This window comes from Anoplopoma fimbria, chromosome 10 (assembly GCF_027596085.1).
Source record: "Anoplopoma fimbria isolate UVic2021 breed Golden Eagle Sablefish chromosome 10, Afim_UVic_2022, whole genome shotgun sequence".
Classification (NCBI taxonomy): Eukaryota; Metazoa; Chordata; class Actinopteri; order Perciformes; family Anoplopomatidae; genus Anoplopoma; species Anoplopoma fimbria.
The window spans coordinates 13115924-13131232 of NC_072458.1; the positions used below are offsets into that span (position 1 = coordinate 13115924).

The 15309-nt window shown below is 41.9% G+C and overlaps 1 protein-coding gene across 1 annotated transcript in view; it reads right to left on the reverse strand.

Moving 5' to 3' along the window:
* Positions 1–610: 610 nt before the first annotated feature.
* The window catches only part of atp1a3a (ATPase Na+/K+ transporting subunit alpha 3a), a 36141-nt gene continuing 21442 nt past the window's right edge, over positions 611–15309 (reverse strand). The window contains exons 7-23 of the mRNA XM_054606066.1: positions 15126–15243; positions 13992–14080; positions 13410–13589; positions 11368–11566; positions 9995–10239; positions 9707–9899; positions 9029–9204; positions 8606–8742; positions 7613–7763; positions 7334–7502; positions 6915–7069; positions 5982–6105; positions 5128–5273; positions 4712–4842; positions 3105–3206; positions 2876–2967; positions 611–1938 (exon numbers count right to left, since the gene is read on the reverse strand). Of these exons, the coding sequence (XP_054462041.1) occupies positions 1910–1938; positions 2876–2967; positions 3105–3206; positions 4712–4842; positions 5128–5273; positions 5982–6105; positions 6915–7069; positions 7334–7502; positions 7613–7763; positions 8606–8742; positions 9029–9204; positions 9707–9899; positions 9995–10239; positions 11368–11566; positions 13410–13589; positions 13992–14080; positions 15126–15243 (2436 nt within the window). The 3' untranslated portion in view covers positions 611–1909. The remainder of the gene's footprint in view (positions 1939–2875; positions 2968–3104; positions 3207–4711; positions 4843–5127; positions 5274–5981; positions 6106–6914; positions 7070–7333; positions 7503–7612; positions 7764–8605; positions 8743–9028; positions 9205–9706; positions 9900–9994; positions 10240–11367; positions 11567–13409; positions 13590–13991; positions 14081–15125; positions 15244–15309) is intronic.

The window sequence follows — 15309 nt, forward strand, 5'->3', positions numbered from 1 at the left end:
ACATGTACAAAATATATATAACACACTAAACAAGAGGGAAGCATAATAGGGCCACTTTAAAAGCTGATGGTATGTTGTTTTAAGTTGTTTCTAATGCCCCCAAGTGGTCAAAGGTTTTATTGCAGGTTTACAACGTCTACATTTCAATGACAGCTGAGCAAATTCCGTCTGCCGAGGAATCATGTGATTTGAAACTAAATGGACCTGCTCGTGAGTTTTGTTGCCATCAAAGCTTATGTTGCTGAAAATATGTATCCGATACCTGTTAGGAGTTGTCCAAGTCCTCGTGTGGGTCAGCTGATTGATGCTGAGTCATTGCAGCATCCGGACAAAGATGGCTCTTCAATCCTGCCGCATACATTTTCTTCCAGTAGAGTTTCAACTAAATGATGTCTTCTTACCTGATGGCATATGTCTGGACATGTAACGTGTTAACACTTCCTCTGACTTCAGGTAGAAAACACATGACATGACACTGCTGCCATAAATAAGAGTTGGTCACACAGCATTTATTTCCATTTTCTGACAAAACTCCACACAAAAACAAACTGGAGACCAAGCTGAAAAAGAGATCCTTCTAATTTATTTCATTTTCTTATTTTTTGCTGCTGTTTTGCAATTCAAGGTACAGAGCCTTATTCACATTTTCACTGATTTAAACAATGAAATCAGAGAGAAATCTCTTTTTCCGAGGACACAGAAAGATTGTTTTTTTTATTTTTTTTAACAGGGGCGGGGTTGAGGGCGGTTGAGGGGAGGAGAGGAGGGCAGATAAGGGGAGCGTAGGTGGTGAAAGTGGGTGGAAGTTTACAAGGACGGAGGGTTTGCACGCTGTTCACAAACAGACAGACACCGGACAGATAGACGGGCAGGGTAAGGAGGAGGGGGAGGGGGGAGGAGAAAGTAAAGAGGAGAGGTAAAAGAGGGGGGAGACAGTGTGCTTTGTCATGTCTGAATGAAAACAAGCAGCTCTCAGACCCACTCCCAACTTCAAAAAAACTTTCACTAACAATTTTTCCTTTTTTAAAAAACACCCAGTCGGTTATAAGAAAAACGACAACGACACAAGGAGAAAAGAAGACGAGGGGAGGAGGGAGGGAGGGAGAGAAGGAAGGAAGGAGTTCAAGGAAAGTGACCTTTTTCCCGCCCTGTTGAGGGCGTGAGTGAGTGCTGAAGTTTTATGGTGAGATTGATTCTTTATTGATAGGAGGAGGAGGAGGAGGAGGGGGAGGGAGTACGGCAGTAGAAGATTGGCAGTGAGTACATAGAAGTAGAAAGAGAGAAGAGGAGGGAAAGAAGTCAAGTGGTAGTTGGTGGATGGCAGGACATGGCAGTGACTGAGGAGCTGGATCTGGGTGGCTCTGGCAGTAAAAAGACAAATAAAGAAATAAAGAACAGACACCACTCCCTTCCCTTGATTTGGCAGTGGAGAGTCTAGACGGGAGCTGCCGAGTTGTTGTTCTGCTTGGCTAGAGAAATCGCAGTGGAACGGTCGGGTTTCTGTCTTTATTCTAGATTCTTTATTCAGGGACGCACAGTGATGTAGTTTAAGTAAACGTGTGAGGAGCGGCTGCAGCTGACGGTGCAGTAATACGCGTCGGCACGACTGTGTTTCTGGCAGACTAGTGCTGTAGAGAAAAAAAAGGGGACAGAGGAAACAGAGAGGACGGGGAAGATTTACAACCCCCCTCCCGCATCCTCTCCTCCTCTGTGGTTGGTCCTCGCTCCATCTTGGCGTGTTTTTTTGTGTGTCTTTTTGGGGTGGATGAGGAAGGAGAGGAGGAAGGGTAGGACATTATCTTCTTGAACATTTCGAGCATGTTGACTGGAAAAGAGAGGGATGGGTGGAGGAAAAGAGAGGGGGAGAAAGAGAATAAGGGGTGAGAGAGGGAAATTATGTTTTGATAACTTAATAGTATGTCTCTTTTTCCACCCAGCCTGCAGAGATGGAGAGGAGAGAAAACAGAGGGAACAAGGAGAAAGAGAGAAGAGTTATCTATCAAAGCATTTCATCTGTTGATTGACATAAAAAATATGTATTTAAAACTATAAGGTCCTGGATGATATTTTCCTGCAGAATGTTCTGATATTCTTAAAAGTTAAATAGTTTTTTCCCCCATTACATTCACAATGTATTCTGCTCATCACCCTGTTAACATCTATAATAGCATGTCATTAAAATATGTGTAATATAACATAATTTGATCTCTAGGTTCAAGTCTTCTTCAGTACGTGATGTTCATTTAGTAATTGATGGTCCATTTAGAGTCAAGTAGACCATAAAGCAGGGTATGCTTTAGGGCGGGGCTACCTTGCTATTGACAGGTCACTACCACGCCATTGTCCGGTCTGGGAGCTGTCAGTGATTTTGTGTTACAACTTTAACCCTTTCAAGTGTGTTTTCACTTCATGTAAGTTAAAATTTGGATTAGAAAGTGAAAAAGTTTTAATTTAGAATCGATCTGATCGTCTTCCCTGATCAGCCTTCATATAGACTTCAGAAAACGCCAACAGAAAATGAAATAATACATAACATTTACAACATAAAACATTCAAATTTGATGGATATAGCGCTTTGAAATGCAGCGCCAAAGTTCACTGAGGTAATGGAGAAAAAGGAAAGCACCTCTTGTATCTCACGTCATCTCGCATTTTTTCCCCATAAAAATAAACTGGTTAGTAAGCGGTTATTGGTTATCAATAGCAAAGCTGACATCCCTACTTGCAACAAATGTAAATATATTTGTGTGGTACAGTTTTTTGGCAGCCTGGTAAGGTAAATCTAACTCTACTTTCTATGTAAACCAATGTGCAGCTGAAATCGTACATGAATACAAGTATGTGTGAGCGTGAATGTGTGTGTGTGTTATGTTACCTCCAGGGTTTCTGCGAAGGATGAGTTTTCGGATTTCATCGTAAACAAAGATGAGGAAACTATACGGGAACGCACAGAACCACCAGCTGGGCCTGAGGGAGGAGGAGGGGGAGAGAGGGAATGATGGAGGGTGAGAACAGTCAATCTACACATAATTCATTACCAGTGAAAGTGAACATGGAGGTCTGCTCATCGTGGTACTGTGATGACGTGTTGAAGCGTTACTTACTTGAGCGGGTACATCCGTAGTGCCACGTCCATGCCGGGGCAGTACGACAGGAAAGCAGCCAGAGCCGTTTCCTCAAACAGGCCAAAGATCAAAATCTTATTCCTGCGAGACAATAAGTGCAGAAAGAAAAGTTATTTACAGCAACACACGTAGTAGAGAGACGATTAACAGTGGATCACGTCAGGTGCTATCTTAAGCTACTTTTGGATCCTAAAATGGCTTCAAAGTGGATTTCCTGCAGGCAGAACCAGTATGTGGGTTTGTGTGCCGGAACTGTAAATGCTGCCTGCAGAACAGAGCAGCTGAAGGAGAGGACAGACGGGTCAAGAGCCAGACAAGATGGAGACAGGAGAGAGGGGAACAAACAAGCAGGTGCCTGAATTAGGGCCATTAATGAATGGTGCGTCAGTAAAAACCTGGCCATCTAGTGGCAGCTGTGGGAAACTGCAACAACCACAGCAGTGCGTAGGTACCAACACAATCCCCATTTCATTCTTCTTCTGCAACTTTCATGTTTGTACCAGATACAGGTACTGATACAGTACGTCAGAGAAAAATACATAAATACTGTAGAGTGATGGAGAAAGTATTTAGATTCTTTACTTCAGTAAAAACAGCAATATAACGATGTAATGAATTAAAAGTCCTGCATTCAAAATCTTCCCTAAGTAAAAGTACAGAAGTAGTATCAGCAAAATGTACTTAAAGTTTTAAAGCAAAGGTACTTGTTCTGCAGAAAATGTGATATTTACTTGTACGTTGCTTTATTAGAATAATACTAATGGAATGTGGTGGTGTGGAAGTATAAAGTAGCAGGAAATGAAATATTCAAGTTAAATACCTCAAATTACACTGAAGTAAAGTAATTGAGTAAATGCATTAAGTTCATCAGTGATATCCAGTCTGCATATTGTAAGCATGTTTCAATGTTACAACATTAGTACAAAACTGACTTAGTTGCACACAAATACCAGACCTCTCGTAGTGTAAGCACAAGCTGAAGTTAGCATGCCTCACATTCAAAATCAAAGGGACAGTTCAGGATCTATTTTCTTTCTATCGAACTACACCCACCAACCGTAGCACCGCGCAGAAGGAAGCGTGTATCTACTATCCCATAAACATGAATGGCGTCCTCCTCGGCTAAGCTGTAACGTTGGCTAGCTCAGTGGTGCTAGGTGAGATAACAAGTATAGATGCGGTGACTCGGTTGGTGGGTGTAATTCGAGGAGAGAAAGTAGTTCCTACATGACAGTGTTCACAACAAGGTCTGTGGATTATCTTGAGTAAACGGGTCATGATTTCTGGCAAGAGACTTGCTGTTGAGTTTTCTTTGAGCACCCCGAGCACCACGATTGTCATATAGTTTCATTTTATTGTAGAGAAGACAGACATCTCTACGACAATATCTCCAACACTCACCAACACTATCTGGATGGAAAAATAGCACTAAAGGTGAGAGGAAAATATGTATTTTAGTTATTGGTGAACTGTCCCTTTAAAGACAAGGCACAATGAGAATACTTCTGAATGTTTTGACTGTATCAAAATGAGATGAGCTGATGTTTGATATGTTGATATTATTTTTAAATAACTTTTTGACTTACTTCATGCCCTGCTGGAACACAGAGTTACGTCTAGTCTTGCAGATGATGACATCTGCCCATTGTACCACCACAATGCTGACGAAGAATGCCGTGTGGCAGGTAAATTCCACAATCTTCCGCTGCTCATAGGTCTGGACAGAAAGAGGAAGACAGACACACAATGTGTCCTCTGTGATGGATTTCTATTTAGATGGTGGACAGCACGACACGTTTATATCTATTTATATTAACGTTTGTCTTTTTAGTCTTTCAAAGATTACTGTTGGTGAAGGAAGGTAAACTTGTATGAGTAACCTGATATAACATCACGATACACAAGAGGGGAGGATGTATAAAACAGTAAACAGTGTAACTCTATCAGGTCAGTCAAACAGAGCTCACAGGAGAACACTGATATCCAGTCAGCTCACTCATACCCATTGCTGCCCGTAGCTGTCCTCCAGGTCATTGCAGGAGCGATCGTCCCAGTTGAGCCGGATGCCGACAAGCACGGACGGCAGAAAACCATTTTCTGCCATGATGACGAAGTAGGCGAAGAACCCGCCGAGAGCTTGGATCATACCTGCAGACACAGAGTTTCACAATCGTTATAATCACTGTATATTATGATGAGATGAAGGGAACCACGTTCTGATTTGCTGGCCACCGATAGGAATTGGCTGGTAATTACAACAACAACAACAAAAATTTGATATGTTGCATTAAAACTTGTGAATTACAAAGTAGTATCATAGAATCAGCCAGCCAATAGCTTTGTGTTTCCATTGTCTAAGAACACTGATGATAGAATGCTACGAGCTAAAAGAAAAGAAGCTTACATGGTTTGCAAGTGTAGAGCAGTGTGTTATGAAAAACATTTTTTTTTGAGTATGGGACAGATTTTGGGCCCAGTAAGGGTTGTCAGAATTCTGCCATGGTCTTGCCTGCTGACAATACTTGCACCAATATCTGAAAAAATTACAGGGACTTTGTATTTATAATGGATTTATATCTCTTTTTACCTTCATATTTTAGTGTACTTACCTGAACCTTCCCCCAAATTAAACTGAAAGAAGTATATCAAATAATAATAATAATAAAAAATATTATATATATATATATATATATATACATACACATTTCTACATATATTATTAATATATGCACAATTTGGGGGAAGGTTCGGTTAAGTATTTTTTTATTGTTTTGGTGATTAAATGCTACACACTGCACTGTGTCTAGAGATTACAGGTCTGTACTGTGTGTTGAATAACACAAACATGGCACCTACCGATCTGTCCATAGGCGATACTGATGAGTCTCTCGTTGACCAGTTTGTCCCTCAGCGGGTTCCTGGGCTGGCGCTTCATGATGTCACTCTCTGCCGCTTCATAGGCCAGAGAGATGGCTGGTACCTGACGGAGGAGACAGAGAGACAACACTTTTATCGTAGTTTCATTTGTGGTTTCATGTGTCGAGAACACATTCATATCTGGGTGTGTTTTTGCTGTGGTTTATTTTAACATCCTACACTTTTCAAGCATGACAAATGTTAAAGTGCTTTGAGTGGTCGGAAGAGAAGAAAAGCGCTATACAAGTAGAGTCCATTTACCATTACCATTTTCACGCTAGACTGGTCTCACATTGCCACCTAGTGTCTGTTTTGTGTACATACTTTTTAGGCACAACCTTGAACTCAACTTTGGAGCTACGTGATAAATAAAGGGATTGTGTTAAAAGAATATATATATCCAAACTGTAGGTTTGTTTTTATTTATTATTTAATTTACAGATTTTAAATATTCCTTCTTTATTTTATTAATAAAAAAAAGGAAATATATATATATATTTTATAGACAGATTCTAAATATTCCCATATGTCATTGTTCCAATTATGTTAATTATGCAGCACAGTTAAGGTGACTTAGGTGACTGACCACCTGTGTGTCGCCCAGATGATAATTTAACATTGCTGTGTATATATTGCCACCTGAGTACCTGTCTGACATGCAAACAGTTCATACAGTTGACATGTTTGTGTACAGCTGAGCTCCACTGGTTTACTGTGCATGCATGAGTGTTCAAAGATCAAGCGTGAACAAGAGCTGAGTGTGTGGGGGCCACCTGTGGGTGGATAAGTGGGTTCACACATTGACTGCTGCAGTTTTCTATCTCTTGACTGGTTTCTACAGTGTGTGAGTGTGCCCGGTGTCTCTTCTGTTACCATGTCGGTTCCCAGGTCGATGCAGAGGATAGTGATGGTGCCCAGTGGCAGTGGGATGTTGACCAGGATGAAGAACAGGAAGGGGGTGATCTCTGGGATGTTGCTGGTCAGAGTGTATGCGATGGACTTCTTCAGGTTGTCAAAGATCAGACGGCCTGTAGGGATGCAGGTTGTGAATAAAATAAATACAAAAATAAATAGTCCTCCAGTGCCTGCGCTGGTATTCTTGCGTATTGGGGTCATTTCTGAGTGTAACTTCAAATGCTTCGTATTCGAACCTAAGCTAAAAGGTTCTCCAAGTCAGAAATTATATTTCAAAACTATTTTCAAAAATTTAAACAGTGTTATAAATATTTCCGCCTTGCTGTTGTATCCAGTGGCCAAGCTGTAAAGTTGCAGTTTACATTCATGGCCCTCACCTTCTTCTACTCCAGTGACGATGGAGGCAAAGTTGTCGTCCAGCAGGATCATGTCGGCGGCCTGTTTGGACACGTCTGAGCCAGAGATTCCCATGGCAACGCCGATGTCAGCCTTCTTCAGGGCGGGAGAGTCATTCACACCGTCGCCTGTCACGGCCACGATGGCCCCCTGACAGAAGAGGAGGACGCGCATTTTAGGGGTTTTCATTCCCATTCGGGATGCACGCCATGAAACCATGAGCTTGTTTGCAGGTGCATGTATATATACTGTGAATGTACCTGTCTCTGGCAGCCTTCTACAATGATGAGTTTCTGCTGCGGGGAGGTTCTGGCAAAGACGATCTCAGTGTGGTTCTTCAAAATATCGTCCATCTGATCCTGATCCAGGTCTTTCAGATCTGTGCCGTGGATCACACAGGCCTTGGCGTCCCTACACAACGCAGATAATAGCAGAACACTCTTGTACACTTTTGTATACCGAATCCTAAAAACTGCTGTGATATAAAGGTGCTGCAAAGCAAAAGACCATACTGTTTGACAGCGTACTGGGGCCGTTGTAGGTAATAATAAATAAATAAAGGAGCCGGGAGAGGGAGGTAATATTCTGAGAAATAACTGAGATTTTCCTGAGATTAAATTAGCTAAATTTACAAGATATTTATTTAAATCTTCTCTGATATCATGAAGTCATACATTTTGCGAGAAAAACTCTGAATCTTCTCTGAATTTTGTAGTATTCTTAAGATAAGGATGGCCTCTGAGCAAAGTGAAGTTTGTGAAATACACGTACGTATACGCATTTGCTTTCATGCTCTTTCTGTATTTCTTTTGCGAACATAATGCTGACATTGGTTTGCATTGTACTTTATTCTCAGGTTCGACCTGTTTTATTTAGCCTACAGGTTATCAGATAAATCCTAAAGATGGCTGTACCCGATGTCCTCTCTGATGGAAGGCATCTGATCGAGGCAAATGTTCAGAAAGATACAAAATCCGCGTTTTCTTTCATGTTCTTTCAGTGTTTTTCCAAGACTATTATGATTTATATATTTAGCACTTGTTTAACGTCTGTGGCGTGATGAGGTCGATCAAACCTTGCAAAGTGAAGCGATGTTGAAACAACAAATTAAATTTTCAGATTTATGATTTTAGAATGTTCATGTTTCTTCTTTTGTAAATTAGCCATTTTAATTTGAGCATCTGCTGTATAAAAGTGATTGTCCAACCTATATCTTGCAATGCATGTAAACATAGTTACATTTTTAGTCTTACCTCGGGTTAACCTGGCTGACGGGGATGTTCAGGCGGGCAGCGATGTCTTCCACTGTCTCGTTGCCCTCGGAGATGATGCCCACACCCTTAGCAATGGCCTTGGCTGTGATTGGGTGGTCACCGGTCACCATAATTACCTGAAATATAGGAGGAGGAAGAAGATGGAGAGATAGGAGATGATAGGGAAGAGGAGAAAGAGACAAAATAAAACAACGAGCAAGAGGAGAAAAGGCCATCAGTTAAGAAAGAAGGAATAGGATGAGAAGAAGAATAAAAGGAATGGGGAAAAGAGAAAAAGAATACAATTCATACTATTGATAAAACCCTCTTCTTCTAAAAATCATCTACCGCCTTCACATCAAGGTGGATGTCACGTTCTGCTTTTTCCAGGCCCTTAAAATGCCAGACTTGTAAGGTGCCCACCTTGATGCCAGCGGAGCGGCATTTGCCCACGGCGTCGGGCACGGCAGCACGGGGAGGGTCGATCATGGACATCAGGCCAACGAAGCAAAGGTTGTCCGTCTCGAAGTTGACGTCATCGGTGTCAAATGCAAAACCTTTGGGGTACTTGTCCTCCGGCAGGAAAACGTGGCAGAAACCTGGAGGTATCAGGGACGAATGAATTGTATGTACAGGATAATACTATTCAATAAAAGGATATATCGGAACTTTATTGGTAAGTTTAAATTCCTAATCATGAACCTTTGGTTAAATTACCACTGTGTTCCTATCATCCTTAGTAAAAACACATTGTACAAGAAGAATAGGAATAAGTCTTGTTTTTTTCAATAACTTTTTTAAAATAAAAACTAAGCTTTTTTTATTTTTATCTGATCAATTATCAATAATCAAAGTAATAATAAACAGATAGATTGAATATCAAACTAGTTGTATCTGTTGTGTACACTGTGGAGCTGCATTTTGACAGTTTGAAAACATTTATTCAACTATTTTAGTTTATGGTTTAAACAACAATCCATGTAACTGAACATGCTTTGATGTAATTGCAGGCAGGAGATATATCGGAAAATTTATTGGTAAGTTTAAATTCCTAATCATGAACCTTTGGTTAAATTACCACTGTGTTCCCATCATCCTTACCCAGTACTCTCTCTCCCAGTCCTCCCAGTTCCAGGTAGGAGTTCTGGAAGGCCTCTTTCATCTCATCGTCCATGGGCTGCTCCTTGCCCTGCACCATGATGGAGGAGCTGCGGTCAAGGATCCTCTCTGGGGCTCCCTTCATCACCAACAGGTAGCGGTTGTCGTTTTCATCGTCATTTTCATGAATTGAGAGCTGAAGGGGATCAGATTATAGCGTGAGGATGAGAATCTTTTAAGACCTTTTTTGTAGTGTTTTAGCCCATTTACTACAAACAAAGGGGGGCGAACCTGGTACTTGTTGGTGGAGTTGAAGGGGATCTCAGCCACCTTCTTGTTCTTTTCTCTCATGGCCTTGACGGGGCCACAAGACAGCTCGATGCACTTCAGCAGGGCGGACTCGGAGGCGTCGCCGGCCACGTCGCGCTTGAGGATGGGCAGAACGTCCTGGCCGGCCTTGAACACGGCGCGGTTGCACAGGGCAGCAATGCGTGCCAAAGACACCCATGTTGTGGAGCTTTTGTCAAAGGAGCAGCCTAGAGAATGGTGGGAAAAAAGGAACATTTATTGACATGTGTCTCAGCCTATCACATTCACCCAGCCAGGCACCATTTCCATTAGTTGGTTTGTTGTTAGGACGCCTGGTGTGTGTTAAGGTAAGGGGAGTAAGCCAAAGCTTTTTGTAGCTTATGTGATAACAAGAAACAACACTGTCTCATTTGAAAATGGCAGAGGCAGAGAGTGAAGATACAGAGAAGAAAAAGGGCAGAGGCAAACACACGTCCACCAGTTCTAATCTACAAAACAACGTAACAGACAGAAATACCTTCCATCTGTTTTCTCTCCATTTTGAGATGGAGCAATGAACCGGGCCGACTACATCAATCCATCACAAAAAAGGAGTTAAAAACAGATGGACGGTATTTCTGTCCCGTAAGGTCTGTTTTAAATGAACCTATAATTGTGCGTTTGTTTGCCAAACAAATCTGGTGACTGATGCTCATTAAGGTCAGAAAGACACTAGAGTGTGACATAACGTTATATTGGAATACTTCATGCTATCAGTCAGAGACAGTTGAAGGTGAATCCCTTCTTTTTTCACAACAGAAACTTGAGCAATATCTGATAAAATATATATGTAAGTAACATTTCCATTTAATTCTAAGTGCATGGCTGTCCATTTATTATTATTTTTTACTCTAGTAAAAACACATTGTACAAGAAGACTAGGAATAAGTCTTGCTTAAAATAATAAAGTTGAGCTTTTTTTTTTATCTGATCAATTATTGATTATCAAAGTAATAATAAACAGAAACTAGTTGTATCTGTTGTGTACACTGTGGAGCTGCATTTTGACAGTTTGAAAACATTTATTCAACTATTTTAGTTTATGGTTTAAACAACAATCCATGTAACTGAACATGCTTTGATGTAATTGCAGGCAGGAGAAATTGTGCAATGTTTAACAAGGGCAAACACCCCTGTGTAAAAAACAAAACAGAGCAGCGTTTGATGTTTCTAAAAAACATACAATTTCATTTTGGATGCTGCCAGTAATTGATGCTGCCAGAGATGAAGTCAGGTCACAAATATTCTGAATATTTTGCAGGAAGTTTTAAACGCACGCTGCATGAAAGGAGGGAGAGAGGGTAGGTGAATCTCACCGGACTGATCCTCGGTGGTGTCGGCCTCGTGGATCTGGTTGTCGAACCACATGTGGGCCACGGTCATCCTGTTCTGGGTTAGGGTGCCCGTCTTGTCGGAGCAGATGGTGGAGGTGGAGCCCAGGGTTTCTACGGCCTCCAAGTTCTTCACCAGGCAGTTCTTGCGAGCCATTCGCTTAGCGGTCAGTGTCAGACACACCTAAGAGAAACGGAGCGAGGAGAGGAAGAACGACAGGAGGAGAGGAGTCGTTGAGGACAGAATGGGACATAAAGGAAAGAGTAGAAACAAACCAAACCAAAACAGAAAGAGAAAAACATAATTAGTATCTGTGTGGTAAACTAACAGCACGGATAAACATCTCCAGGTATTACACCAACTGGGTGCCATACTGTACCTGAAACTATAAAGCACACCCAGGAAGAAACCCGCCCCGACACCTGGAGACCTTCATCCTGCTCTTAACAATGCTCCTCTATAGCAAAATGCACTGAAATCTTAACCGCCTTTCAGAAAATAAAAAAGCAGCCAAAATAGCGGAGATGCGGAGAGGGATAATGAGGCGTGAACGAGTGAAGGGGTGAAGCAGAGCGGCGGGTGCATTATGCAATCATGCCAAGTACGGCAAAAGACCCGTGGGCCAAACAGAACTAGCCAAGCAGAGGAAGGCCGAATTCATTTCAAGAAGCTGACTTGTCATTAGCCTAATATCATTACATTAGCTAGTCGTTGTCATTGCAGGCAGCACCACGACTGGCCTGGAAAAGAGAGAGAGAAGGAGAGGAAGATGGAGAGAACACAAACACACAAAACACATGTGGGGCTGCTCTTGGAAAAGGAGAGATGGAAAGAGAGACATATCAACACAAGACAATGCACCACCGTCACCATGGGAACAGGTACTGACACAGAGAGAATGTTAAAAAGCACATAAGATACACGCCGAGATGCACACGAGAGACGTACAGCGACATCAACAACACACTGATATAACACAAGCGCAGAGATACAGGATGCAGGGACAAAGTGAGACAGCAGTCAGGACAAGACAACATCGGCCTGAAAAACACTGTAGCACAACCAGACATGGGTCAAACAACAGAATGCTTGGGGTAAATGAAGTAATCTAGAACCTAGGTCAGAGGGCAAATGAATGCTCTTAATCACAGAATCTACAATAGAGCATGGCTTATGTAATGGGCTAAACCGACGGGGAGTTGGCTTGCTTATCAAAAAAAGAAACATGTCATGGCAACACCAATGTAAAGAACACTTTAAAAAGCTTTTACTGTTTTCTCTCATTTTGAGTAGCGTCTTAGATTTCTCTAACATATGAAATATATAAAGTTTATGAAAGATACTGTTTGACCCAAGTCTGCACAAAAACACTGGGAACTGAAGAGGAAACAAAACACGCTGTGAAGAGAAACAAGAGAGACTAGAGAAACTGCTCCAAATGAAGGAATGATACAACTGGACAACAACCTTGTAAACACATGTACACGTACTCGAAATAGGGCTGCATGATATTGGAAAAACTTTTTTTCTCTCTCTGTGATATAAAAAAATACAGAGTTATTCACCCTTAAGTTAAAAGTCAATCCTGTGAACTTCGAGAGCAAAAGAAAGAGGCTTGATAAACTATTTTGTGCTCAACTGAACAATTTCATCATAAACACATTGGTTGCATAGATTTGAACGCCGATGGCATGACAGCAAGGTCACACCCAAAAAGCATTGTAAACAAGACAGGGTCTGGGTTTCAAGATGGGTCTGGCAGATTGGGGGCATTGCCTATTACCCCTCACACTGAGGACAGTCTGTCCTGGTTAACAGTGTAGCCAGAAGCAGGGAGGAAACAGCATCACGCAGGGGCCTTTCCAAGCCGAACTACTGGAAACGGAAGAAATGCGCCTAGAGAGGCACAGCCAGCTTCACAGAGAGGATCCTCCTACACCAAGCGCTCCAAACACGGACCCCAACGGATGAGAAGTGTAAAAATATTCTGGTTCATTATGAAACTGTGGCAGGTCTGCCTACTCACAGTGACGGTGGCCAGCAGTCCCTCTGGCACATTAGCGACAATGATTCCGATGAGGAAGATGACAGCCTCCAGCCAGGAGTAGCCCAGGATGATTGACAGCACGAAGAAGGACATGCCGAGGAAGACGGCCACGCCTGTGATGATCTGGATGAAGTGCTCGATCTCCTTGGCAATGGGAGTCTGCGGAGTAGAAGAAGAAGTGTTTGGATTGTTGAAAAAAAACAATTGACGGATTGAAATTTGTTTTTGTTTGTCCATCCTCAAGTACAATCGTAATATAGTGAAATCTGACCTCTGCATTTAAGTATTTAGGAGCAGTGAGCGTCTGTGAAGCGCCCGTGGTGCAATATGGGGTTATTTGTCTTGCTTATTTTTACACTTTTTGAAACATTATTAAGCTCAGAACAACTAATAGATGTAGTAAATTTCTTAGATGTTGTCTTTCTATTCAAAATCAGTATGTGATTGAGCAACTGAACGATTACATAACAGTGCCTGTTTCTAGTAGCCAGCCTCCTTTATGTTGCTTGTAAAAGACACAGCAGACCATTGTGGAATAATGAACAGGAACGAGTCTGGTACCTTGCCAGTCTCCAGGCCTGAGGTGAGAGTGGCGATGCGGCCCATCACTGTGCGATCGCCAGTGCACACGACCATGCCGCGCGCCGTTCCTGAAGAATGAGAGGAGAGGGAGCTGTTTTTTTTTAAAAATGATTTACTTTTTTATCAGTTCCAGAAACGATGAAGACAGAGGAAAACCAACAAGTCATGAAAGAAAATGACTAGAGCACTAAATTCTCAGATTTGAGAAGCTGAATTAAATTACCATTTCACTTAACAGAAGACTTTAAACGATTATCAAAAAAAAGTTGCCGATTTATTTTCTGTAATCAACAAATCTACTTATCGACTAATCGTTCAGGCTCTACCTGTATAAACTGTTGTGTAGTTTCATTTATAACAAACATCATATTTTATAAAACTCTTTTGTATGTAAAAATTGTACTAAGCTGTTTGATAAATATGGTGGAGTCAGAATTACAACATTTTGTTCTGAGACGTAGTGGAGTAGGATTACAAAGTGGAAAAGAAATACTCAAGTAAAGCACTAGTACCTTACATTTGTACTTAAGAACATTACTGAATTTATTCATTGTTGAAGGCATCACAAAAATGCAGGGGGTGGGGCCATTAGTCTGATCATTTGATCGGTATCAGAAGTTTGGTCTTGTCAGTATAGATGAATGTATGCACAGAGTTAAGAGTGATGATGTTTGGTTGTAAATGCATTGTGACAAAGTGTCCACAGGGGGGCACCACTCATCATTGTTTTCCTGCTCTACCACTGTGAGGAGCGTGTGAGTCTCAGGGTCTTCCTGGTGATATGATGGGATGGAACAGGCACAGTGGGGTCACGTTTCCAGTCGGTGGGCTAACCCGATGACCTGTGATGTCACTGACCACCAAACACTTTGACCATGGCCTACAGCGAGAGCTAATATGTAGCGTCTTTGTTTGTAGGACTATCTGAGCACTGAACCGGAACAATACAAACATACAGGCAGCCATTTGAATGAACACACACAGACACACACACACACACATATATATGGAAATGTTGGCTAACCCTAACAGTAAAATGGTTTGAGTACATGTGACGATTATGATGATGATAATGATAATTTAGGTTTCGGATAACGCTGATGGCAACCTTACCCTCGACACAGTTGGTGGAGAAGAAGGCAATGTTGCGGGTTTCCAGTGGGTTGTCATGGGTGCAGTCAGGTGACCTGGTCTGGGGCTCTGATTCACCGGTCAGGGATGAGTTGTCCACCTGGGTCAGCGTGCAAGAGAGGGAGAGGGACAAAGAGGAAGATGAGGGAGCAGGTAACTGGTTGAG